This window comes from Salvelinus alpinus, chromosome 29, assembly GCF_045679555.1.
Source record: "Salvelinus alpinus chromosome 29, SLU_Salpinus.1, whole genome shotgun sequence".
Lineage (NCBI taxonomy): Eukaryota > Metazoa > Chordata > Actinopteri > Salmoniformes > Salmonidae > Salvelinus > Salvelinus alpinus.
The window spans coordinates 42,558,268-42,585,962 of NC_092114.1; the positions used below are offsets into that span (position 1 = coordinate 42,558,268).

General features: G+C 44.0%; 1 protein-coding gene across 2 annotated transcripts in view; it reads left to right on the top strand.

Moving 5' to 3' along the window:
• The window catches only part of LOC139558759 (angiopoietin-1-like), a 65,330-nt gene extending 45,423 nt beyond the window's left edge, over positions 1–19,907 (top strand). For both annotated transcript variants that reach the window (XM_071374174.1, XM_071374173.1), the window contains exons 8-9: positions 13,712–13,842; positions 17,432–19,907. In XM_071374174.1, coding sequence (XP_071230275.1) covers positions 13,712–13,842; positions 17,432–17,595 — 295 coding nt within the window. In that variant the 3' untranslated portion in view covers positions 17,596–19,907. The remainder of the gene's footprint in view (positions 1–13,711; positions 13,843–17,431) is intronic.
• Positions 19,908–27,695: the final 7,788 nt, after the last annotated feature.

The window sequence follows — 27,695 nt, forward strand, 5'->3', positions numbered from 1 at the left end:
GACGCAATCGCAACCACACTGCACACTGCCCTAACCCATCTGGACAAGAGGAATACCTATGTGAGAATGCTGTTCATCGATTACAGCTCAGCATTTAACACCATAGTACCCTCCAAACTCGTCATCAAGCTCGAGACCCTGGGTCTCGACCCCGCCCTGTGCAACTGGGTCCTGGACTTCCTGACGGGCCGCCCCCAGGTGGTGAGGGTAGGTAACAACATCTCCACCCCGCTGATCCTCAACACTGGGGCCCCACAAGGGTGCGTTCTGAGCCCTCTCCTGTACTCCCTGTTCACCCACGACTGCGTGGCCATGCACGCCTCCAACTCAATCATCAAGTTTGCGGATGACACTACAGTGGTAGGCTTGATTACCAACAACGACGAGACGGCCTACAGGGAGGAGGTGAGGGCCCTCGGAGTGTGGTGTCAGGAAAATAACCTCACACTCAACGTCAACAAAACAAAGGAGATGATTGTGGACTTCAGGAAACAGCAGAGGGAGCACCCCCCTATCCACATCGACGGGTCAGTAGTGGAGAAGGTGGAAAGTTTTAAGTTCCTCGGTGTACACATCACGGACAAACTGAATTGGTCCACCCACACAGACAGCGTTGTGAAGAAGGCGCAGCAGCGCCTCTTCAACCTCAGGAGGCTGAAGAAATTCGGCTTGTCACCAAAAGCACTCACAAACTTCTACAGATGCACAATCGAGAGCATCCTGTCGGGCTGTATCACCGCCTGGTACGGCAACTGCTCCGCCCACAACCGTAAGGCTCTCCAGAGGGTAGTGAGGTCTGCAGAACGCATCACCGGGGGCAAACTACCTGCCCTCCAGGACACCTACACCACCCGATGTCACAGGAAGGCCATAAAGATCATCAAGGACAACAACCACCCAAGCCACTGCCTGTTCACCCTGCTATCATCCAGAAGGCGAGGTCAGTACAGGTGCATCAAAGCAGGGACCGAGAGACTGAAAAACAGCTTCTATCTCAAGGCCATCAGACTGTTAAACAGCCACCACTAACATTTAGCGGCCGCTGCCAACATACTGACTCAACTCCAGCCACTTTAAAAATGGGAATTGATGGAAATTATGTAAAAATGTACCACTAGCCACTTTAAACAATGCCACTTAATATAATGTTTACATACCCTACATTACCCATCTCATATGTATATGTATATACTGTACTCTATATCATCTACTGCATCTTGCCATCTTTATGTAATACATGTACCACTAGCCACTTTAAACTATGCCACTTTATGTTTACATACCCTACAGTACTCATCTCATATGTATATACCGTACTCTATACCATCTACTGCATCTTGCCTATGCCGTTCTGTACCATCACTCATTCATATATCTTTATGTACATATTCTTTATCCCTTTACACTTGTGTGTATAAGGTAGTAGTTGTGGAATTGTTAGGTTAGATTACTTGTTGTTATTACTGCATTGTCGGAACTAGAAGCACAAGCATTTCGCTACACTCGCATTAACATCTGCTAACCATGTGTATGTGACTAATAAAATTTGATTTGATTTGATTTGATTTGATACTGTAACCTCTTTCTATTTTGATGGGGGAAACTGTGGTTGTTTGTGTCCTCAGGGCAGCAAGAGGCGTCTTTGGGCCTACACTTTAGTTTTAGGGAAGGAAGGCTCGTCTGAGCTCGGACTGTTCAGGACTGAGTGGAGCAATCTAATCAGCCGGCTGATCACTATAAATAGATTTGTTCTCGCAACTAGTTGTGGTATGATAATCACTCATTGCTTCTCAGGACCATTGGCCAAAACAAACCAGAGGTCCAGGCCTCAAACAAACTGGTTGCAGAGGGCTGCCATCTATGTTCGGTTCTCCTCGGCTTTGGCACCTCCCCTTCGGAATCCAAACAATCAGCGACAAGTTCTTCAATTAGCATTTGTTGTACTGAGAAGTACGAGATTGTAGCGAGAGATACCATGACATTTTGTTTTGTTTTTGGATTCTTTTGGGCATCGATGGTGGGGGCTTTACTGGAATAGTACAATCTACACCGACGCAGACAGACACATTTGTTAAGACACATAAACAAAAATCGTACGGTCATGCACACTCGCGCGCACACATACAAACACATACCGGCCCACAAACCCACACGCAGCCGTTGGAAACCGTAGACGGTCGTTTAAATATGTAGTCCACCGATGCACCAGTGTTGCCCATTTATCATAAACAATGTGACGCTTTGCCAGGAAATGTTTGCTTTACTGCCAGCTCCTCGGTCGTGTTAAAATGTCAAGCCAGACAAATTAATCTTGGTTAGAAAGAAGTGAAATTATTGCCCAGAGAAATATAGGATTCTAATCCTTAATCGAAATAATATACAGCAAGAACTGTCACATGTCTTACTGTTCTCCCTATTTGAATGATTTCCAAAGCACAGAGGCTGAGTGAGACTCTGCAAAACTGTTTTATTCAGTATCCAGCCAGCATAATAAATAAAATAGAATAAAGATATTAAATCCATACATCGTAATGTAGATCTTGGTTATTCAAAGCATATTTGTGAGTAGGTAGTTGGAGAAGTAAGTCATTTGGCCTGGTTCTCTTCTCAGGGTGTGACATAGTCATTTCCAGATGACACAGTAGCAGTGCATTATGGGATTGATGCAGACGTCTTGGAGAGTCGATGCAACTCTTCCCTGTGTTGAAGCTTTGCTTAAGGATGTTTGTGCTGGCAATAGCTTGCATCCAAATAAACATGAAATCATCTGACGAAACAGTAGCAGTAGCTCATCAATATTATCAAATATCAAATATTATCACTTGTTCTGACTTTTAAATACGAATCAGTGTGTGCAGCTACTTTTCGTCTTCGCCATTGCTTTTCTTCCCCATATTTTCCCATTACGTAATGTCTTATTTTACCCCGAAAGGACAATGCCTACCATGCCCATATTACAATATACTGTCAACTGACGTCAACAACACTGCTTAACGTAACTGTACAAATACTGTTGACATTGTTGAAAGAGTATTTACGGGCTGACCTTGTAGCTCAGAACTACACAGCTCCCACTGAACCATGACCACACAGGCTTGAGAAATTTGCTTTTTGGTTTTCGCTCCATTGTGAATCAGGTTACCATAATTGCTGAATGTTATGTCTCTCTGTAAACCATACAAGGGAGCAGTCTATATAATGGACTGAAATTGTTAGCTTGGTGAAATAGTGTGTTGTACAGTCATTTAGTCATGACCCGCAAATAGCATTGTAATTAACTCCATTGTATCAACACATTAGTTTGATAACACGCATTTATCAACATTTACAGAATGGGCCTCAAAATTAGGTCTTAAACCCTGTCAGGTGTCTTATTAGAGAAAGATGGAGGGAGGAAAGAGAGAGAGAGAGAGAGAGAGAGAGAGATGGGAAGAAAGGCATTCTTTTTGCAGAGGGGCAGGGAGGGGAAATAGATGTTAGATGTCCATAACACAGCCACAATTTGTGGGACCATCATTCAAATGACAGAATACATGAATTTAGTTACTCATCTGTTTACACGTTGTTGATGTCTATAATTCCTAAGAATGTAACAATCAGCTCAATGGATTTGGGTTCAAATTGTAATTTACCTAAGAGGATCAATACTGTCCAACGACCGCATTACTTACTGTTGTTGGACTCATCAACCATTCACACTGCCAATCTGTGGACAGATCTTATTTCGAATCATTTGTGTCTAATCTTGTTTTACTAAGTTTTGTATAATAATATTCTAAGAAAATGATGGTTGTAAATTGTTTAGAAGGTGTGCTGTGAACTAAAACGTCAGTGTTGTTGCAAAGTGACTAACAAATGGATGAGGCCTCACATGAAGGGTTTTCGTTTCCAGGATATTTTGTGTGTGTGTGTGTGTGTTTGCATGTGTGTGTGGACTGGGAGGTCAGGGAGAGTATTTCCGGGGGTCGGCCAGGCATGAGATAGCTCCACATACATGTTATTCCTCATGGGACGGGGTCAAGTAGACAGCCATCAGTCAGGGGTCAGAGTTGATAACATGACACACGCTACAGAAGGGCTCTGACCCATGTCTAACATCCTTTTCAACATAAGTCTGAGTAGTGGCCCTGTACCACAGTGGTCCAAGGGAAACATTTGACATATTAACAATACATATTGAAGTACTGAATTATGGAACTGTTTAGGCTACTCGTTAATCCTTTATAAGCTATTTAGAGTTTCAATAAATATAAAATACTAACTACAGTAGGAGTACTTTAGGATGATACATTTTTCTACATTATAAACAGAATATTTCTTGCATTTTTTATTTTTTTCCCCCCTTTTTCATGATATCCAATTGCGATCTTGTCTCAACACTGCAACTTCCCAACGGGCTCGGGAGAGTCATGCGTCCTCCAAAACATGACCGGCCAAGCAGTGCTCCTTAACACCCACTTGCTTAACCAGGAAGCCAGCTGCACCAATGTTTAGGAGGAAACACCGTTCAGCTGACGACCGTAGTCAGCTTGCAGGCGCCTGGCCCGCCACAAGGAGTCGCTAGAGTGCGATAATCCAAGTAAAGCCCTCCCCGGCCAAACCCTTCCCGAACCTGGACGATGCTGGGCCAATTGACTGGGACTCCCAATCACGGCTAGTTGTTACACAGCTGGGATCGAACCCCAGGCTGTAGTGATGCCGCAACACTGCGATGCAATGCCTTAGACCGCTGCGCCACTCAGGAGGCCTATAAACAGAATCCTTGCAAGGATTCACATGTTATTTTGTGCTTGTATGCATGTACCATACCGTATTTGGGTCAGGGAATGTGTGTCTGAGTATATTTCACTGCATTTATGCTTTAATGTTGCATGTGAAGATTTAATGCAGCACCCTAGGCATTGAATAAAACAATCAACTCTGGAACATTTTAAAATAAAACTATGTTAAAAAAGCTGTATGGGAGTTGCTAAACGTGTGCACGGACACAAGTGAGGTTTACAGCTAAACGCTCTCCTTCTTCGCATGTACGCCGAAATCCTCTCCGTTGGAGAAAAGCACTACATGTTTACTCTTCGACTGACTATTACATCTTTATTCAATATCCTTCCTCTCCAACCAGCCAAGTTCCCTAAATCCCGGGATTTCTCCATATGATAATGGTAAGATCCCGGGTGGAATCAGACAATCCCCTCAGATGTATTTGATGTAGGGATTTGGAGGAGGACTTGGCAAAGGGGGGATTCTCTAGCTCGGCTGTGACCCCTTTGTCCTAGCCTCGCACTGAGATGGGATCCCTGATACCCTTAACTCCCAGAGCTCAGTTTACTCATCCAACACTCATCCGCACTGCAGTCTGCCTGAGGCAGCGACGCTGAATACTGTCTGTCTGTAAATCAAATGCTAAGGTAGCTGTGTTAAACGTTATGTTGTAAATATAAAATTCAAAGATGATTTAGGTGAGAGGCTGTAGTACTATTCTGATATTTTATTGCCCTTCCGCTGGGCTGCGGTTTAAGGTCTACTTGAAAGGCATTAACAGGGCATGCATACAGTATTATCTACCTCAGTGATTACAGTCGGTGTCAACTTGGCAAGTAAAAAATGGTGAGTGTGTGTGCACATACGTGTGTGTCCGTATGTCTGTCTGTCTCCGTGGTGTTATTTGACACCCAGCGGCAGGCGAGCGAATGGGCTACAGCCAGACACCTCTGGGTAGAAAGTGATCCACTGAGCATGGTGATTAACCTCTGCTATGAGCCAATCAGGCTGCGGTTTAGCAGGCTAATGACTGCCAGGTGTGCAACAACACGCACTGCCTGGACCTCAGCAGGTTTGGTCGTCTCCAACCTCCTTGTCAGACAGATAAAAGGAAGGAAGCCAGCAGGGTAGGTGGAACTGTGTCAGTCAAGAGATGAAAGACGTACATTTGAAAGACTGCCACAATTAGTGTTATGTTACACACATAAAAGGAGAGAGAAAAATACACTTAAACCAGTATGTAGTGTAGGATAACGGGCTTTAGAGTCATCAAAATGTATCAGTTGTTGTCAGCCAGAACATGTTCTGTTATCCCTCCAAATATTTAAGATATTTTCCCAAGTTGACACCATCTTTTGTACAGGCATACATACTGTATATAACAAAAGTGCACGAGGTCTCCCGAGTGGCGCCCGAGTGGCGCCCGAGTGGCGCAGCGGTCTAATGCACTGCGTTGCAGTGCTAGAGGCGTCACTACAGACCCGGGTTCGATCCCAGGCTCTGTCGCAGCCGGCCGCGACCGGAAGAACCATGAGGTGGTGCACAATTGACCCAGCGATGTCAAACCCACTGGCTCCAGGTCATCTATAAGTCTTTGCTAGGTAAAGCCCCGCCTTATCTCAGCTGACTGGTCACCATAGCAACACCCACCCGTAGCACGCGCTCCAGCTGGTATATTGTACTGGTCATCCCCAAAGGCAACACTTCCTTTGGCCGCCTTTCCTTCCAGTTCTCTGCTGCCAATGACTGGAACGAATTGCAAATATCTCTGAAGCTGTAGTCTTATATCTCCTTCTCCATTTTTTAAGCATCAGCTGTCAGAGTAGCTTACCGATCACTGTACCTGTACACAGCCAATCTGAAAATAGCACATCCAACTACCTCATCCCCATATTATTACTTACCCACCTGCTCTTTTGCACCCCAGTATCTCTACTTGCACATCATCATCTGCACATCTATCACTCCAGTATTAGAGCTACTTCCGGTTAAACTGGAGGGCGCGCAATTCAAATAAATAATCATAAAAATTATGGATATTAAACATTTAGGTACATACAAGTGTCTAATATCGGTTGAAAGCTAAAATTATTGTTAATCTAACTGCACTGTCCAATTTAGAGTAGCTATTACAGTGAAAGCATGCCGTGAAATTGTTTGAGGACGGCATCCCACATCAAAATATTTTTCCACCGGGACTGGTTTCATAAATTCACAAATAGCGATTAAACATTCACTTACTTTTTGAAAATCTTCCTCTGATTTGTCATCCAAAGGGTCCCAGCTATAACATGTAGTGTGGTTTTGTTAGATAAAATCCTTCTTTATATCACAAAGTCAGTTTAGTTGGCGCCATTTATTTGAGTAATCCACTCGTTCAAAGTGCAGAGAAATTAATCAGAAAATCTACCCCTAAACTTTGTTTCAACAAGTCAAAATACGTTTCTATTTACTCCTCAGATAGCCTAAAATGTAATCAACCTATAATATTTCCTACGTAAAGAACTATGTTCAATAGGAAACCGATTTTAGCAGGTGCGTCTAGTCTTCATGGCGCGCCCAAACACGAATTTGTGTTTGACTGTGTCCCTGTACTAAAACTGATGAAAAACGGTGGGAAAAATGATGGTGAAACCAAGTCTGGGGTGAACCAAGTGCTATATCTGTTCTTAGTTCAACATTTTTTGAATGGGGCATGCTTATTTAAGATGTTGAGGAAAGCATTTTTAAAGAGCAACCAGGCATCCTCTACTGACGGGATGACGTCAATATCCTTCCAGGATACCCGGGCCAGGTCGAATAGAAAGGCCTGCTCGCTTAAGTGTTTTAGGAAGCGTTTGATGGGTCCGTTTGACCGCGGACCCATTACAGACGCAGGCAATGAGGCAGTGATCGCTGAGATCCTGGTTGAAGACAGCAGATGTGTATTTAGAGGGCAAGTTGGTCAGTATGATATCTAAGAGGGTGCCCATGGTTACGGATTTAGGGTTGTACCTGGTAGGTTCCTTGATCATTTGTGTGAGATTGAGGGCTTCTAGTTTAGATTGTAGGACGGCCGGGGTGTTAAGCATATCCCAGTTTAGGTCACCTAACAGTACGTACTCTGAAGATAGATGGGGGGCAATCAATTCACATATGGTGTCCAGGGCACAGTTGGGGGCTGGGGGGGGGTCTATAACAAGTGGCAAAGGTGAGAGACTTGTTTCTGGAAAGGTGGATTTTTAAAAGTAGAAGCTTGAATTGTTTGGGCACAGACCTGGATAGTATGACAGAACTCTGCATTCTATCTCTGCAGTAGATTGCAACTCCGCTTCCTTTGGCAGTTCTATCTTGTCGGAAAATGTTGTAGTTGGGGATGTCAGGATTTTTGGTGTCCTTCCTAAGCCAGGATTCAGACATGGCTAGGACATCAGGGTTCGCGAAGTGTGCTAAAGCAGTGAATAAAACAAACAAACAAACGAAGGCTTCTGATGATGAAACTAAGGCTTTTGCGGTTACAGAAGTCAACAAATGAGAGCGCCTGAATAATGGGAGTGGTGCTGGGAGCTGCAGGGTTAACCTCTACATCACCAGAGGAACAGAGGAGGAGAAGGGTAAGGGTACGGCTAAAGGCTATAAGAACTGGTCGTCTAGTGCGTTCGGAACAGAGAGTATAAGGAGCAGATTTCTGGGCGTGGAAGAATAGATTCAAGGCATAATGTATAGACAAGGGTATGGTAGGATGTGAGTACAGTGGAGGTAAACCTAGGCATTGAGTGATGATGAGAGAAGTTTTGTCTCTAGAGCCAGCAGTTAAGCCAGGTGAGGCCACTGCATGTGTGGGTAGTGGAACAAAAGGACTATCTAAGGCATATTGAGCAGGGCTGGCGGCTCTACAGTAAAATTAGACAATAATCACTAACCAAAACAGCAATAGACAAGGCATATTGACATTAGGGAGAGGCATGTGTAGCCGAGTGATCATAGGGTCCAATGAGTAGCAGTAGGTGAGTCAGGGAGCCGATTCAGTAGTCGCTACTACGCTAGGCGAGCAGGAGACACGGCGATTCAGACAGCTAGCGGGCCGGGGCTAGCAGATGGGCCTTCGGCGACGTTGCAACGGAAGAGCCTGTTGAAACCACTTTGGACGATTACGTCGGCAGACCAATCGTGATGGATCGGCGGGGCTCCGAGTCGGCAGTAAAGGGTCCAGGCCAATTGGCAAAAGTGGTATTGTAGCCCAAGAATTAGCTGGTGGACCTCTTTGGCTAGCCGGCAGAAGGGCCTAGCTCGAGGCTAGCTCAAAGCTAACTTGTGCTTGTTTTGGGACAGAGACGTTAGACAGAAGTAGCCACTCGGATTGCAGCTAGCTAGCTGCGATGGTCCAGTGTAAAGGTTCAGAGCATGCGGTAGGAATCCGGAGATGTGGTAGAGAAAAAGAAGTCCGATATGCTCTGGGTTGATATCGCGCTGTGCAGACTAGCAGGTATTGATCGAGCTGAGGCTGGCTGGTGTCCGAGTTAACGGTGAAGACCGCTAGCAGTGGCTAACTGACTACTAGCTAGTAGCTAGTTAACTGACTAGCTTCTGATGGGGGTTCCGGTTCTAAAGTATAAAAATAGCAGACCCATACCACATTGGGTGAGGCGGGTTGCAGGAGAGTATATTCAGTCCGTAGATGGGAAGTAAGAATTCAAATATATACAAAATATATCAGGGAAAAAAACGAAGAAAATTATATTTACACGGGACAAGACAGAACACACATCCGACTGCTACGCCATCTTGGAACAAATCTGTGAAGTCTTGGAAATGGGCTGTGGCCCTAGCCTATCCACAGGTTGTTTAGCCGCAGTCTGACATGTCTCGCCCGTGTGGAGGGGAAAGACATATCTATGATGTTCTTTATTTTGCAGTGGTTGGGGAGGAATGCCGCCTCCACTGAGCACCCCTGATGTATGGACCTCTATGGCACGCGTGACTTATAGCACTTTGGGGCTGAGTTTCTTCCCCCAGCTAGAGTGGAAGTCTCTGTTAAATGTAACTGTCGCTGGTTGAGCCTTGGTGGTTTGATAGAGCCTTACAGATACAGGAACTCAATTACTGCTAGCTTCATTGCGGGCAGAAGGGTGAATTCAATCCAAACTGCTCTGTGAAATATGCTACATAAATGCAGGTTTTAGGTAAGCCTAATGCAAGTGGTTGAAACAGAAGAGAAGTGAGATCGATTGCAGCAATTCTATCTTGATGCAGCATGATGTAATTCAGCCTAGAATGAGCAAAGTCGACATACTTTGTAGCACCAATATGGCCTAGCTGTAAAGCGTTGTTCTGTGCTTCTAAACATGGTGTTGTAGTTTTGACTTTACACTAATGATAGAGTCTTGCCCTAATGCATTTCATCATGCATCTTGGAGTGGGCTTTAAAAGCATTGTTAAAGACTGCAGGCAGGTTGGTTCAGTGGACTAGTCGATGCATACCGTGTCATTTGGCGCAATGGAATACTCTATATGGTTCGGCAAGGATGTGTTGACTATATTTTGGGAAAGCTTGGTTATTGTTGTCCCTTCAAGTTTCAAATGATCACTTAGTTTCATAAAACAACAATCCTCAACTGACCCCAATTTTGGTCACAAGGTAAAAATCTGTCATTCTGCCCCTGAGCACGGCAGTTAATCCACTGTTCCCCGGGCGCCGAAGACGTGGACCCCCCGCCGCTCTCTGATTCAGAGGGGTTGGGTTAAATGCGGGACACATTTCAGTTTCATTTCAGTTTCAGTTGAATACATTCAGTTGGACAACTGACTAGGTATCCCCCTTTCCCCTTTGCAATACTCCAGAGTCCTTCCCTTATTGCGATTGAAATCAAATCTGCAACAAAGAGGTAATAACGATGTGTAGTATTAATTCTATTACCATTTGTATTCATTTTGAATATATCCTAATACCCAACATCCGGCGATGAAAGAGCACTAACAAACCAGCATCCCCTTTAGACATTAGCAGAATGAGATGGCAGGACACCAACACTTCCTCCCTCGGGGTGTCATTGAGAAAGCCCAAATCAATCTCCCACAATCCAACATTGTGTTTATTAATGAGCCTTGGCCAATCTAATTTGCTCAAGAGCCAATCAGATCGGCTCGGTTGGCCCTCAGAGGCTTTAAGGTCCCGCATCGGTTGCGCAGATGTTTGACACTAGAGATGAAATACAGCCTGTGACATGACACGCTAAACGTTTCTGCCGAGAAACAGAGACGGCAGAACAACTGTACTCAAACAGGAAAACCGTCTCTTCCTCTTGAGCGACTCTGTTACTGCTGCCTCGGATCGCCCCACTTATCAGTTGAGCACATAATAGACACGACATGACAGGACGCAGATGTCAATTGAGTTGGATTAGCTGGTAAACTGTCTGGTACATACACAACACACCCATTCAATACAGATCAAAACGATTTAAAGGTCAGACGAGTGTCATGCGGAGAATCCCTCTTCATGGCGTGTCTTGGCGATGTTTCTGTGTGCGGTCGAAAGGCTGTGTAAATGTCTTCTAAATACACAGACTGTGTCTGTTCTTTATCAGAGCAGTAGCAGGCTACATCCTGGATTGGGTGGGATAGGAATTAGCAGAAGTTACACTGCCAGGAAATCGAGCAGCGTTTTGTGATATGAGTAGTATAGGCCCTACGGAAGAGTATCTGCGAGGACTTCTGTAGTCTTGAAGGGTCTGAGTCGTGCTTCAGCACGTGTCACAGATGAAGACTCACTACACACACACACACACACACACACACACACACACACACACACACACACACACACACACACACACACACACACACACACACACACACACACACACACACACACACTCAACTCCGACTCCCATAAATGCACACTATTTCATCACCCCACTACCATGTCTAATTTCAACATGTTCAATTCATCCAACCTTCCTTTGATTCAGATATAACCACTGATTAGAGCCATGACTCTCCACTACATAGTACAGTATTGGTTTAGTGGCTTAGTTGAATTCCCAACAATGACATCGTCACTTCTTTCACCTTTCTCTGTACAAATCATCCATCTACACAGCTGTCTAAAGACTTGCTCCAAGAATACACACCACTGACCGTTGTCTCCACTTCATGAATCTAACCTGAAACCACATAGCTACAAGCAGAAGTGTCAGTCAACCACATTTTGAGGGGCAACGAAGTTGATCTTTGCATTCGTTCGTTGCACATAGATTTTATAAGATATATTTTACCGCCCTTCGTGTTCATTGGGCATGATGTCTCTGGCTACACACTTTTCTTATCCACAACACTGCCACCAGTTCGAGGTGCATATTGCAGGTGAAGACCCCCCCCCCCCCCCAAAAAACAGCCTATCAAACCTTTCTTATAGGAAAAAACATAACTTGACTAAGACTTGTTACCCGCCTACTCCCCTGTCCATTCCGATTGACGGCAATGGATCTCAGGACATTTTTTTTGCTCAACAGAACATGTTTCAGAGTGCAGAGCAGACACATTGGCAAGGTCCTCTAACAGTGTTTCTTGGCTCTGAGAGTCCATCTTTGGGGATAGAAAGCTCCCAGGCATGTGATAATGTGGGTTAGAGAAGGGCAGGCCACAGAATGAGCTCCTAATGATGCAGGTCACAGCAGGATAGAGAAGACCCACGATACAGCATTTCTGCTCTCATACCAAGAGTGACTTAACAATTCGCAACGACAAACCCTCAAGTGTGTTTAGACACATATAGTCCCTATTCGTTTCCAGTTGAGGAGAATTGTTAGGGGCTGGGTGGCGAGAAAGATCGAGTGGTGATCGGATCTGAGAAAGGTAGTCACAGAGTGGGTGGATCGATGAGGAAAACTCTGAGGTGTATGGATTGGAGTCTCTGACTCGATTGGATAATTGAATCATGAGTCAGCAAGCTTCCAACGTTAGTCGATGTCAAGTATCCTAATGACATCGTAGCACAAATCTCAATTTGAGACGCAAGAGTACGCTTGTCAATCACCTCCTCAAATCGACACTGTCTTGTGGCCTTGCAATGCCGGTCACTCGACCTAAAAATAGAACACCACAAAACGCATTGTTCTGGGGACATGGCAGATGTCCGTGGAGCAGAATAAGACAACAGCCCAGCCCCAGCCACGGTGCCCCCAGACTGGGGCTCCATCATGCTGGTCCCTCCTCCCCATCCTGTATGTTGCCCACTGGTTCACTGCGTCTCTCACCAGTACAGCTGGAGCCCTGGTTGATTTACAGGTTCCACATGTGCAGGTTAGACTGAGCCGCCCTGCAGACAGCAGGCCTGCCATACTGTAACATGCAGTGTCTTAGGGTTAATATGCTTTCTCTCCACAAAAATAACCTGCTATACGGTAATAGTAATAGGCCTGTCATAGTATAAGCGCAGGAGGCCTCTGTGATCATTCTGACAGAGAATACTGTGTCATACTGTACTGTGTGAACACAGGAGGGAAGACAGTGGGAAAAGTGCAAACACACAAGGAGGGACATTGTGCATCTGAGACATACAGGACTAGGACCAGTAGGAGGAGAGTAACAGTATGTAGCCTACTTGATGGTACCTCAGTGAGCTGTACCTGGGTCAGCCCTTAATGTCTTTGGTCTCTGCTCCTGTTATACTGTAAATGGCTGCTCTGAGCTCTGCAGGTGAAAAACGTACGTTCCAGACAACTCTGTCTACCCTTCTCCCTCTTTTCTCTCTCTTTAATGCGTTGATGTTGACTCAGGTGGAGAGACTGTTTGCAGAGCACATGCACACAGTCAATCACCGCTGAAAATATAACTCTCTCAGGAGGTCTCTTACAGTGTGTTATGTCTTCTCTCCCTCTAAACCCTGTCTTCTATTCCGTCCTCCACTTCCTGTATTCTTTCCCACTCTCCCTCCAATCCCCTTATTCTGTCCTCCTCCTCCTCTCAGACTGTTCCTGAAGAGTCACAGTGGGACAGCGGGCAGGCAGAGCAGTATGGTGATCCACGGGGCAGACTTCAGCACCAAGGATATGGACAATGACAACTGCATGTGCAAGTGTGCCCTCATGCTCACAGGGGGTAAGTACCAGTGTCCCCATAACGCACCGCACTGCAGTGTTGAAAATGTAGTGTACCAAGCTACCAGTTACGTCACAATGGAAGAAGTTAAGCTACACTAAAGCCACCCTTAAAGTTACCTTGAAAAAGTAGTTTACTACATCCAAACTACTTAGGGATAAATAATCACATCTAAATCTGAAATGTTATAGACTACAAATTGAATGAACAGGTCACCTTGGGGTCATATGTAAAATAATGTGTAATTTAGCCTATTAAACACAAAAAACGATGTTTCAAGTGAAAATTAGGCAGGTCTGATGCCGAAAAAGAAAGACAATTCTTGCCTACTTCACCCATAATGCACTATTTAGCAGTAGAGGTTGGTGAGAGTAGGACGGTTCATTATAATGGCTGGAACGGTGCGAATGGAATGGCATCAAACACCATTCCACCGATTCCGCTCCAGCCATTACCAGGAGCCCGTTCTCCCCAATTAAGGTGCCACCAACCTCCTGTGCTATTTAGTGATCTGGCAGGGGAGACCCCATAATGCCTCACACTGAGAGATGGCACAAGAAAAGTCTCCACAAACCACCACCTCATGGCAGAAAGGAAGATTCGTCTTATACTGAACAACATCATCAATGCAACATGCAACAATTTCGACGATTTTACTGAGTTACAGTTCATATAAGGAGATCAGTCAATTGAAATGAATTCATTAGGCCCTAATCTATGGATTTCACATGACTGGGCAGTGAGTGAGTGGGTGAGTTTTCCCCACAAAAGGGCTTTATTGCAGACAGAAAGACTCAGTTTCATCAGCTGTACAGGTGGATGGTATTAGACGATCCTGCATGTGAAGAAGCCGGATGTGGAGGTCCTGGGCTTGGGTGGTTACCCGCGATCTGCGGTTGTGAGGCTGGTTGGACGCACTGCCAAATTCTCTAATATGACGTTGGAAGCAGCTTATAGTAGAGAAATTAACATTACATTCTCTGGCAACAGCTCTGATGGACATTCCTGCAATCAGCATGCCAATTGCATGCTCCGTCAAAACTTGAGACATGTGTGACAAAACTGCACATTTTAGAGTGGCTTTTTACTGTCCCAAGCACAAGGTGCACCTGTGTAAAGATCATGCTGTTTAGTCAGCTTCTTGATATGCCACACCTGTCCGGTGGATGGATTATCTTGGCAAGTAGAAATGCTCCCTAACAGGAATGTAAACACATTTCCGGGATCTTTTATTTCAGCTCATGAAACATGGGACCAACACTTTACATGTTGCGTATATATTTTTGTTCGTATGGTAATGCATCCTGGTTAATTGTCTAGAGAACTTGGTTCGACTACAAGACCAGCCTGACTCCGCCTAGCTCAAACCCTGACACTTGGTTGGGTTATTTTGGCACGGACCTGTGCACGTGGCATTGTACCACAGTACAGAGTAATGAGGCGTGTGTGTGGAGCTTACTGCATCCTTTGACTTCTGCACCCACCACTCCACACAACAGCACATTAGGGGTTTCAAGTGAGCACCACAAACGTCCACCAAGTGTCAGGGAGATTTCAAAATGACTCATATTTTCCTCATTCAACCAGCCAGTCCCACAACCCAGCAGTGTGCTTAGCAGGGCACTAACTTAGATTTTTTTAACCATATTCACCGTAATAATATTTACATATTTTCAGTGCAGTAGTAAGCGGTGGGGGAAATAGACACATTGAGGAAAACACTAGTAACCAAAGAGGAGAAAAATATTAAGAAAGTAAGGTCAGACTTGACCGGGTCTGTTGAAGTATGGCAATTACTTACATCAGCGGAGGTTGGTGGGAGGAGCTATAGGAGGACGGGCTCATTGTAATGGCAGGAATGGAATAAATCGAATAGTGTCAAGCACATCAACCAAATGGAAACCACATGTTTGACTCCGTTCCATTTATTCCATTTCAGCCACTAAAATTAGCCCGTCCTCATCCCACCAGCCTCCACTGACCTACATACAGTGCATTCGGAAAGTATTCAGACCCCTTGATACAGCCTTATTCTAAAATTGATTTACTCATCAATCTGCACACAATACCCCATAATGACAAAGCAAAAAAAGGCTTTGATACATTTTTGCATAAAAATGTATAAAAAAACGTAAATATGACATTTACATAAGTATTCACCTCCCTGACCAATGCCCTTCTCCCCCGATTGCTCAATTTGGCCAGGCGGCCAGCTCTAGGAAGAGTCTTGGTGGTTCCAAAATTCTGTCTCGGAGCTCTAAGGACAATTCCTTCGACCTCATGGCTTGGTTTTTTCTCTGACAAGCACTGTCAACTATGGGATCTTATATAGACAGGTGTATGCCTTTCCAAATCATGTCCAATCAATTGAATTTACCACAAATGGACTCCAATCAAGTTTTAGAAACATCTCAAGGATGATCAATGGAAAAAGGATGCACCTGAGCTCAATTATGAGTCTCATAGCAAAGGGTCTGAATACTTATGTAAATAAGGTATTTCAATTTTTCATTTGAAATTTAAAACAAATTAAAACCTGTTTTCCATTTGTCGTTATGGGGGTATTGTGTGTCGATTGATGAGGATTTTTTTGTATTTAATCCATTTTAGAATAAGGCTGTAATTTAACAAAATGTGGAAAGAGTCAAGGGGTCTGAATACTTGCCGAATGCACTGTACATACATACAGTACAATCTCAGTCATACTGAACAGACCTAACCCAGACCTACTGTATGTTCACTAGTGTACTGAGGTGACAATGACGAAAGACTATCCGGTTCTGGAAACAGATCACCAACTGTTTCTAGCGGGGGCAGCTGTTTTTACAAGATAGTAAAACCTCGGCCCTGGAAACACAAGTCACAGGGAGCCAATGGGAAACCTTCATCAACGTGACACCCATGCTAAAGGCAAGGACAGCGGTACTAACTGTGGGACTCACTGGTAGGTCTTCTGTGAAATGTCACAGCCCAAACTGGCACTGGTATTTAGGCCTGAGGGGAAAGGCTATGCCCCAAACCTCCGATTGACACGTCACACCAGCCACACTATGCCTCCCTGAAATGGAAAGATTTGTGTTGCTCATTTTCATGTGCTCTTTGGTGCTAGCAATGTATTTTGCTGAAATTAGTAAGAGGATAAAAAGTACATGCAAAGGTTAAGCGAGAAGAAGGAAGAGATGCTACAGCATCATATGCAGGGAATGAAATTCTTACAAATGCCATTCACAACAGAGCCTATTTGAGTCCATCCACCTTTACTTCCTCTAAATACCACTGGGTGTAAACAGATCCCAAAAGTGGTTAACAACAGGTATCGGCAGTCCCCTGTGTACCTACACCACAGTGACCAGATACCTTTGTGATTATGTCTGAACCACTGCTATAGCTAGTGTTGGAGTTCACGTTGGCACACTGTCAAGGTTCAACATTGCAGAACCAGAAAAACAGAAATTCAATGTGACGTTTACGGTCTTTCTTTTAGCATTTCACACACACTATTGTCTGTTTTTGTCATAGGGGTTTAAAAAAAAGCTCAGTCTTTCACCCTGCAACCCCCCCCCCCCTCCCCCGTTCTTGCTCTGCCCAGGTTGGTGGTTCGACGCCTGTGGCCCGTCCAACCTCAACGGAATGTACTTCACCAAAGGGCAACACGTCGGGAAGCTAAATGGCATCAAGTGGCACTACTTTAAGGGTCCCAGCTACTCGCTACGAGCAACAACCATGATGATTCGACCACTGGACTTCTCATAGACATCAAGTGCATCTGGAATGGCACCCTATTCCCTATATAGTGCAATACTTGGTTCAAATTAGTGCACTATATAGGGAACAGGGTGCCATTTCAGATGCAGTGTTAGACCTTCTGCCCACGCTCTCTGTTAGACCAATGGGACAACTATATTGGGAGGAACTCTTCCTGCTTTACCCTGTTACTATCGTCTCACCATAACGGTTTTGGAGTTTGTGCGAAGGTGAACTCTACACCACCTGGCTGTTGCTTGGTAACTCTACTTCAGGAGTCAGCCTGGAAGTGTGGTTGGAGAGAAGAGGGGTCCCGTCTTATCACATAGCTGAACTGTGAGTGGTGAACTTGCTGCAGTTGGAGTACGTACTGCTTTGCTCAATTTTTTATATTTGAGGCATAAACTCAAGTAGAGTTCAGCTCTCACCCCAGGCCTGTGGACTACTGGACTTCTCTCCTTTTTGGGAACTAACCGCAACATGGCGGCTTTGCCTGTATATGTAGACTACCCATAGACTACATGAGAGACTGCATAGACTCTTTCAGACGACATGACTCCCTATGAACTCTGTGCATCTGGAATGTCCTCACAACCATACGGGAGATATATACATTTTTATAGAGGTGTTGCACAAAGACATTGAACAATGTTTAGTATTTCATGCTTTTTATTCCTTTATAGCCTAATACATTTGGAATGACGTGATGTTATTTTTTTTTTTACATAAGTCTCTCTGGATCGTTTCTGGAGAGGGAAAACCACAAGCTTACAGCTTACAAGGTCACCTTCCATATAAAATGTTGGTCTAATATGTACTGCGGAAGCCAAAGGCAGTTCTGAGAAAAAGTATGGCAGTATACGTTTTTGCTGCCACATATAGTTGTTGTCCTGACAGAGTGCAATGACTATCCTCCAAGTTCAAGATGCCATGTTATTATTGGATTTGGCCACGGATGGGGATTTATCTGCATTTGCTATTGGCTGACAAACAACCAATGGTTGCCAAGGCTCAATATTTGTTGATCTTCATTCCTCATTTAAATACGAAAAAGAACATACTGTAGTGAATACAGGTTGCATATAATATTAAGGCATTGCCATACAGCAACTGGTAGAACTGTGTATGAGAAGGACAACATTATTTGTTATACCGAACCAATTTGAAGGTAGTGTATATTATATCATACTTATCTTTATCTTATGTATCTTTGTATGATAATGGTCCGTTTTCCATCTCAAGTATTGTTACACATCTAGCCCCCTAAAACGTGTAGACATGGATGGTGTAATTCTAACTTTCCTGAGAGATTTGGATTTTACATTTGAAAACACGATAGTATTGGGCAATATTAAAGTGTAGATGATTTGGACCATTCCGACCACGTATAAAACCCTACCTAGAAATGGTGTGCGCTTGGATCGGCGCCATTAGAGTAAAATATAATAATCTACTCAACAAATGTGTTATCAGTTGAAATGTTATGCTGTCTACAATGACTCAATCCACAGTCTCATAAATGTTCCCTTCAAATGGTACTCATCAATTTGCTTCGCTTTTGCAATCCTATGGCTTTAAAAAGGGGTAGAGGTTATGTTATGAGTAGTCGCCTTTTTATGACTTCGGAGGTGCTATAGGGCCTTGACAGAAATGTGGTCTGTCCATATTTTGAGCTCTTAACCACTGACCAAAAGATAAGTCCCGTTCTTTATTGGAAACACCCCACAATGTCCCTCAAATGTTTCTTTGCTGAGACAGACAACCGCACTGAACCCCAGATCCAGACAGATCTGTCTCTTTCATCAATGCAGCTTAGAAACTGTCGTTTTAATAACGCTTAGCTGAGGCATGAAATGGATGATTCGTTTAAGTGTAGTGTGTGTACTTGTATTGCATTACTACCAGCGTGAAACAACAAGAAAGAATGTACGGTTTAATATACAGTATTACTAAGGGTAGGCTACATATACATGTTGAAGAAGGACACATGGTATCTGGAACTCATTACTATGAAATTACATGTTTATTAACATACTCAAATGGTATAATTTAATGAGTGCATATGTAAAATTACTTTCCTGAGGAAAGCTACTCCTTTTCGTTTTTGTTCCTCCAGAGTCACTGTGGTGTTTGAAGTTGAGCATCAAATGTAGAAGCAATAATAATAACATTTGAGAAACGTGCCTTAAATGACTCTGCTTTTACCTCATTAAACTGTAGATTTGCTATTTTATTTAAACTACATTTTTTTGTAACAAGTTGTCAAAATGCCATGTTTTTGGACGAAATAAAAAAAGCATGTGATGCACTAATGTTTTCAATTTGGTTATGCATTGGATGTTTTTTTATGTACAATGTGTTGATTTTGAAACTGGCCGCTTTAGGAGTCGCAAGTCTCTCTCACCGCAAGTTCCTTTGATACATACACTCTCAGTTCCCACTGGGCTCACACTGGTTGAATCACTGTTGTTTCAAAGTCATTTTTCAATGTATTGTGAAATGGAATCAACGTGGAAAATACATTGGATTTGAAAAAAGTTATCAATCAGCACTGTTTTCATCTATTTTCAACCAGCATTGTAAAAGTTGAGATTAGGGTAAAACATAAATTTAAATACATTGACTTAACCTGACTAACAGGTTGTTACATCAATCTAATTTCAACATAATCATAAGAACTATGTATACGTATCACGACTCAGGATAAGACCCAGATACAGTCAGTTCGAATCACAGATGTTTATTGACCAAACAGGGGGTATCCGCACCAGGTGGTAGGCGTTCCATAGGTCCAGCTTGGAGAACACGGTGGCCCCCTGGAGCGGATCCAAGGCCAAGGAGATGAGTGGTAGCGGATAGCGGTTCTTCACCGTGATGTCGTTGAGGCTTTGTCTTTCTTCTCCACAAAGAAGAACCCTGCGCCGGAGGGGGAGTCCTTAATGTACAGTAGGTCTCCATAGCCTTGGTCTCCGGACCCAGTACAGTCATCCCCGGGGTGGAGTGGTGCCTGGGAGAAGGTCAATCCCGCAGTCATAGGGTCGGTGCGGTGGAAGCAAAGTGGCCCGGGCCTTAATGAACACCTCCCGGAGGTCCTGGTACTCCGCGGGAATGGCGGAGAGGTCCGTAGCAACTTCCGAGCCCCCAGGAAGACGTTCCGGGGCAGGCTGCTCTGACTTCAGGCAATGACCGTGGCAGAACGGGCTCCAGCCCATGATGGCACCAGCAGACAAGTCAATAAGGGGATTGTGTCGCTGGAGCCAAGAGAATCCCAATACCACGGGAACCTGAGGAGACTTAATGAGCAGGAATTGGATCGTCTCGCTGTGGTTTCCTGACACACGTAGGTTGATGGGGGTGGAATTGTGGGTGACCCGGCCTATAGAGCACCCGTCCAGCGCTCTAACGTCCATGGGAATGGAGAGGGACTGAGTGGGGTTGCCCAGCTCGGACGCCAGGGTAGCATCCATAAAACTCTGAGTCGATGAGTACCCAGAGAGATTTCGACTGGTTCCCCAACAACAAAATGGCATGAAAAGGGGTATGAGTAAGGGGAGAGGAAAAATATCCGTATGGCCCACCAGAGTACTCGCTCCTACCGGTGAGCCTGGTCTTTTAGTGGACAGGTGGAGATGAAATGACCAGTAGTCCCGCAATACAGGCAGCTTAGTGTGAAGCCTGTATAGTCGTTCGGCTGATACAGCCTAGCTCTGCCTAGTTGGATTGGCTCGGGAAGAGGTGAAACGGCAGACTTTGGAGACTCTCGGGGGAACTCGGGAAGCCTCGGGTTCTCTTGGCAATGGAGCCTTCGGAGACTTACGGGATGCCTTGGAGGCAAGGTGGACTCCTTGTGCGGGCGATTGAAATCGAATCTCCTCTCCTTCCTTTGTTCCCGTAGTTGCCCATTGATCCGAATGGTCAAGGCGATGAACAACTTCCGGGCAGCCTCTCTTCCGGACAATGGAGAAAAGTAGCCACCCTTTGCCTTGATGACAGCTTTGCACACTCTTGGCATTCTCTCAACCAGCTTCACCTGGAATGCTTTTCCAACAATCTTGAAGGAGTTCCCACATATGCTGAGCACTTGTTGGCTGCTTTTCCTTCACTCTGCGGTCCAACTCATCCCAAACCATCTCAATTGGGGCGAGGCCAGTGAGGCCAGGGGCGAGGCCACCTGGAATGTATTTCAAATAACAGGTGTGCCTTGTTAAAAGTTAATTTGTGAAATTTCTTTCCTTGTTAATGCGTTTGAGCCAATCAGTCGTGTTGTGTCAAGGTAGGGGTGGTATACAGAAGATAGCCTTATTTGGTGAAAGACCAAGTCCATATTATGGCAAGAACAACTCAAATAAGCAAAGAGAAATAACAGTCCATTGTTACTTTAAGACATGATGGTCAGTCAATCCGGAAAATTTCAAGAACTTTGAAAGTTTTTTCAAGTGCAGTCGCAAAAATCATCAAGTGCTATGATGAAACTGGCTCTCATGGGGACCGCCACAGGAAAGGAAAGCCCAGAGTTCCCTCTGTTGCAGAGGATGTTCATTAGAGTTACCAGCCCAAATAAATGCTTCACAGAGTTCAAGTAACAGACACATCTCAACATCAACTGTTCAGAGGAGATTGCATGAATCAGGCCTTCATGGTCGAATTCCTGCAAAGAAACCACTTGTAAAGAACACCAATAATAAGAAGAGACTTGCTTGGGCCAAGAAACACGACCGGTGGAAACATGTCCTTTGATCTGATTAGTTCAAATTTGAGATTTGTGGTTCCAACCACCGTGTCTTTGTGAGACGCGGAGTAGGGGAACGGATGATCTCCGCATATGTGGTTCCCATCGTGAAGCATGGAGGAGGAGGTGTGATGGGGTGGGGGTGCTTGGCTGGTGACACTGTCAGTGATTTTTTTTTTATTCGAGGCTCACTTAACCAGCATGGCTACCACAACATTCTGCAGTGATATGCCATCCCATCTGGTTTGCGCTTAGTGGGACTATCATTTGTTTTTCAACAGGACAATGACCCAACACACCTCCAGGCTGTGTAAGGGCAATTTGACCAAGAAGGAGAATGATGGGGTGCTGCATCAGATGAGCTGTCCTCCACAATCACTGGCCTCGCCCCAATTGAGATGTTTTGGGATGAGTTGGACTGCAGAGTGAAGGAAAAGCAGCCAACAATTGCTCAGCATATGTGGGAACTCCTTCGAGACTGTTGGAAAAGCATTCCAGGTGAAGCTAGGTGAGATAATGCCAAGAGTGTGCAAAGCTGTCATCAAGGCAAAGGTTGGCTACTTTGAAGAATCTAAAATGTAAAATATATTTTGATTTGTTTAACACTTTTTTAGTTACTACATGATTCCATGTGTTATTTTGTAGTTTTTCACTATTATTCTACAATGTAGAAAATAGTCAAACTAAAGAAAAACCCTTGAATGAGTGGCCAAATGTACTTTTAGCCCAGAAACAAGATGGTGTCGAGGCCACAACACTCTAACAGTTAATGCACATTTTGTGGGATTAAAGGTTGAAAATGATTATACAGCGCTAAGTTGACCGCTTCACGTTGAAGTACATAAGCCTAGGGTGTAAGGAAAAATAGAACCAGACATTTATCTATCGTACTTTACAAAAAATCATACAACGTCCATTTCATGATGGTTAAAAAAAAATGTTTTTCCCCAAAAAAAGTTATAGGTCCAGTTGAGGTGTGTTAAGTCGAACCTGTTAAGGCGGGTTTCGGTGCTGTGATTTGCTGTACTCACACACACACAGTCAATATGGAGTGACATAGTGTGGAGCTTACAGACACACAGAGCCTGCAATAGTTACCTGCAATAGTTATATGTGATAGTTGGCTTCTAAATAAGTTGGACAACGTGGGTTTGGTGTCAGTGTGTATCAGTTTGGTGTCAGTATGATATCTTATTGACTGATGGATGGCTGACCTGATCACTGACTTATTATCAATTTCCAATAAGTTTAAACAGTGATGAACCAACACCAAATGGACAGGCTGAAATAAACACTGAAAGTGTTGGCAAATGGCCGTAGTCTCTAGGCCATGCCGAGTTCAAGGATATGCCCCACTTGACGGTAGCTCGCTCGGTCCGACCGCAGCGACCGTGGAAATAGTAGGAACGGAATGAAGCCTGACTAGTAGTGATTTCAACATGCTTTGGACATATTGCCGCCTCTGGGTCACAAAGAGACACGCCGTTTTCGATGGGCTCATCAGGGGGAGGTTGGAGTGGATAAGCCACAGCGTTATTCTAGCTGCTCACGCCGGTTCATATAGTCTGACACATCCGAGTTTCTCCCTAAGGATAACATGGGTTTACAGGTTATGCTCTAACTCTGCTTCTGAGAAGGCAATTTTCAAAATTCCTTTTGCCAAATGTTCAGGGTCACTTGTACCTCTACAGATATCAGCATATAAAGATTGAAGGGTCCCCTTCATATCCTAAAGGGGAAGTATGAACTTTACCATCAAATAGGGCTGAAATCCCAAAATGTGCAGGCTTAAATCATCACTAAAAAGGAAATAAATGGCATCACCATAGTCTCTAGGCCTTGCCGAGTTCAAGGAGATGCCCCACTTGACCGTAGCTTGCTCGGTCTGACCGCAGCAACCGTGCAAATAGTAGGCCAGGAATGAAGTCTGACCAGTGTATATTTCCAATGTATTTAATGAGGGATTTACCATCACCAAATGGACAGGATGACATCAACACCAACGAGCGATGGAGAGGAACCACTATCACTGCTAGGCCAGCCCAAGTTCAACAAGCCAGTCAATTGGGAATTTCGCAGTATTAGAACATGTCCAATTCCTGTTGGTAAATGCCCATTGTAATACATTGCAAATGGACAGTGTACATTTCCAATGTATTTAATGCGCCGAATACAACAGGTGTTGTATTACAGTGAAATGCTTACTTACAGGCTCTAACCAACAGTGCAAAAAAAAAAGTATTAGGTGAACAATAGGTAAGTAAAGAAATAAAAACAACAGTAAAAAGACAGTGAAAAATAGCAGTAGCGAGGCTATATACAGTAGCGAGGCTATAACAGTACCGAGGCTATATACAGGCACCGGTTAGTCGGGCTGATTGAGGTAGTATGTACATGTAGATATGGTTAATGTGACTATGCATATATGATAAACAGAGAGTAGTAGTAGCGTAAAAGAGGGGTTGGCGGGTGGTGGGTGGTGGGTAGCGGGACACAATGCAGATAGCCCGGTTAGCCAATGTGCGGGGACACTGGTTGGTTGGGCCAATTGAGGTAGTATGTACATGAATGTATGGTTAAAGTGACTATGCATATATGATAAACAGAGAGTAGCAGAAGCGTAAAAGGGGGGTTGGGGGGGCACACAATGCAAATGGTCCGGGTAGCCATTTGATTACCTGTTCAGGAGTCTTATAGCTTGGGGGTAAAAACTGTTGGGAAGCCTTTTTGTCCTAGACTTGGCACTCCGGTACCGCTTGCCATGCAGTAGTAGAGAGAACAGTCTTTGACTGGAGTGGCTGGGGTCTTTCACAATTTTTAGGGCCTTCCTCTGACACCGCCTGGTGTAGACGTCCTGGATGGCAGGCAGCTTAGCCTCAGTGATGTACTGGGCCGTACGCTCTATCCTCTGTAGTGCCTTGCGGTCGGAGGCCGAGCAATTGCCGTACCAGGCAGTGATGCAACCAGTCAGGATGCTCTCGATGTTGCAGCTGTAGAACATTTTAAGGATCTGAGGACCCATGCCAGATCTTTTTAGTTTCCTGAGGGGGAATAGGCTTTGTCGTGCCCTTTTCATGACTGTCTTGATGTGTTTGGACCATTCTAGTTTATTGGTGATGTGGACACCAAGGAACTTGAAGCTCTCAACTTGCTCCACTACAGCCCCGTCGATAAGAATGGGGGCGTGCTCGGTCCTCCTTTTCCTGTAGTCCACAATCATCACCAAATGGACAGGCTGAAATCAACACCAACGAGCGATTTGACAGCGTCCATTACACATATGCTATATTGTCCGACTTCCTATGATCAAATATGGCAAATGGACATAACATCCTGATTTGGTACTTTCAATACTTGTATATGCCATTTGGACATTTCTTGTGCCATTTGGACATGGTTCACTAACTTTTAGGTTCGGAAGCCGACTTCCTGTGATCATATATGGCAAATGGACATAACATCCTGATTTGGTACTTTCAATACTTAGAGTGGCAAGAAAAAAACATGTGAACCCTTTGCAATGACCAGGATTTCTACATAAAGTGGTCATCAATTTTGATCTGATCTTCATCGAAGTCACAACAATAGACAAACATAGTGTGCTTCAATTAATAACACACAAATTATTGTATTTTTCTTGTCTATGTTGAATACATAATTTAAACATTCACTGTGTAGGTTGGTAAAAGTCTGTGAACCCCTAGGCTAATGACTTCTCCAAAAATTAATTGGAGTCAGGAGTCAGCTAACCTGGAGTCCAATCAATGAGATGAGATTGGAGATGTTGGTTAACCTCTTAGCGCTAGGGTTCAGATTTTTATTTATTTTTTAAATAACGTGCCCAATGTAAACGGACATTTTCTCTGGCCCAGATCGTAGAATATGCATATAATTTACAGATTAGGATAGAAAACACTCCAAAGTTTCCAAAACTGTCAAAATATTGTCTGTGAGTATAACAATACTTATTCTGCAAGTGAAAGCCTGAGAAAATGTAACCCGGAAGTGATAAAAACAAATTAACTGTGTTTCCTGGCCCGTCTAACCTCCATTTAAAGGGGTATCAACCAGATTCCTTTTCCAATGGCTTCCTCAGGCTGTGACCAGGCTTTAGACATAGTTTCAGGCTTTTATTTTGAAAAATGAACGAGTTTTTTCAAAACTAGTCAAGTGACCTCCGAATAGTTCCTGCGCGCACGAGAGGAGCTCCCCATTTTCTGTTTGTCTCTTATTGAATAAGTAATGGTCCGGTTGAAATATTATCGATTATGTTTGTTAAAAAAAACCTGAGGATTGATTATAAAAAACATTTGACATGTTTCTACGACCATTACGGATACTTTTTGGAATTTGTCGAACAGAACACAGCTTTGATTTTCTGAGCAAAATGCACAACCCAAATGGCGTAGTAATAAAGTAATATTTATCGAACAAAAATAACATTTGTTGTGTAACTGGAAGTCTCGTGAGTGGAAACATCCGAAGATTATCAAAGGTAAGCGATTAATTTCATTGCTTTTCTGACTTTCGTGACCAAGCAAACCAAGCTAATATAAGGCTAGCTTGTTGTAGCATTGAAAGCTACACTCACAAAAGCTTGGATTTCTTTCGCTGTAAAGTATATTTTCAAAATCTGACACGATAGGTGGATTAACAACAAGCTAAGCTGTGTTTTGGTATATTTCACTTGTGATTGCATGATTATAAATATTTTTTGTAATATTTTTGCATTTGGCGCCCTGCAGTTCTAGCGGTTGTGTGGGAAAGTGATCCCGTAAAAGGGATCCGTAGCTGAGAGAAGTTAAAGCTGCCCTGCCCCATAAAAGAAATACTCACAAAATTTGAGTTTGCTATTCACAATAAGCATTTCCTGATGTGAACCATGCCTCGAACAAAAAACATCTCAGAAGACCTAAGAATAAGAATTGTTGACTTGCATAAAAGTGGAAAGGGTTACAAAAGTATCTCTAAAAGCATGGATGTTAATCAGTCCACGGTAAGACAAATTGTCTATAAATGGAGAAAGTTCAGCACTGTTGCTATTCTCCCTAGGAGTGGGCGTCCAGCAAAGATGACTGCAAGAGTACAGTGCAAAATGCTCAATGAGGTTAAGAAGAATCTTAGAGTGTCAGCTAAAGACTTACAGAAATCTCTGGAACATGCTAACATCTGTTGACGAGTCTACGATACGTAAAACACTAAACAAGAATGGTGTTCATGGGAGGACACCACGGAAGAAGCCACTGCTGTCCAAAAAAAACCATTGCTGCACATCTGAAGTTTGCAAAAGTACACCTGGATGTTCCCCAGCGCTACTGGCAAAATATTCTGTGGACAGATTAATCTACATTTGAGTTATTTAGAAGGAACACACAACACT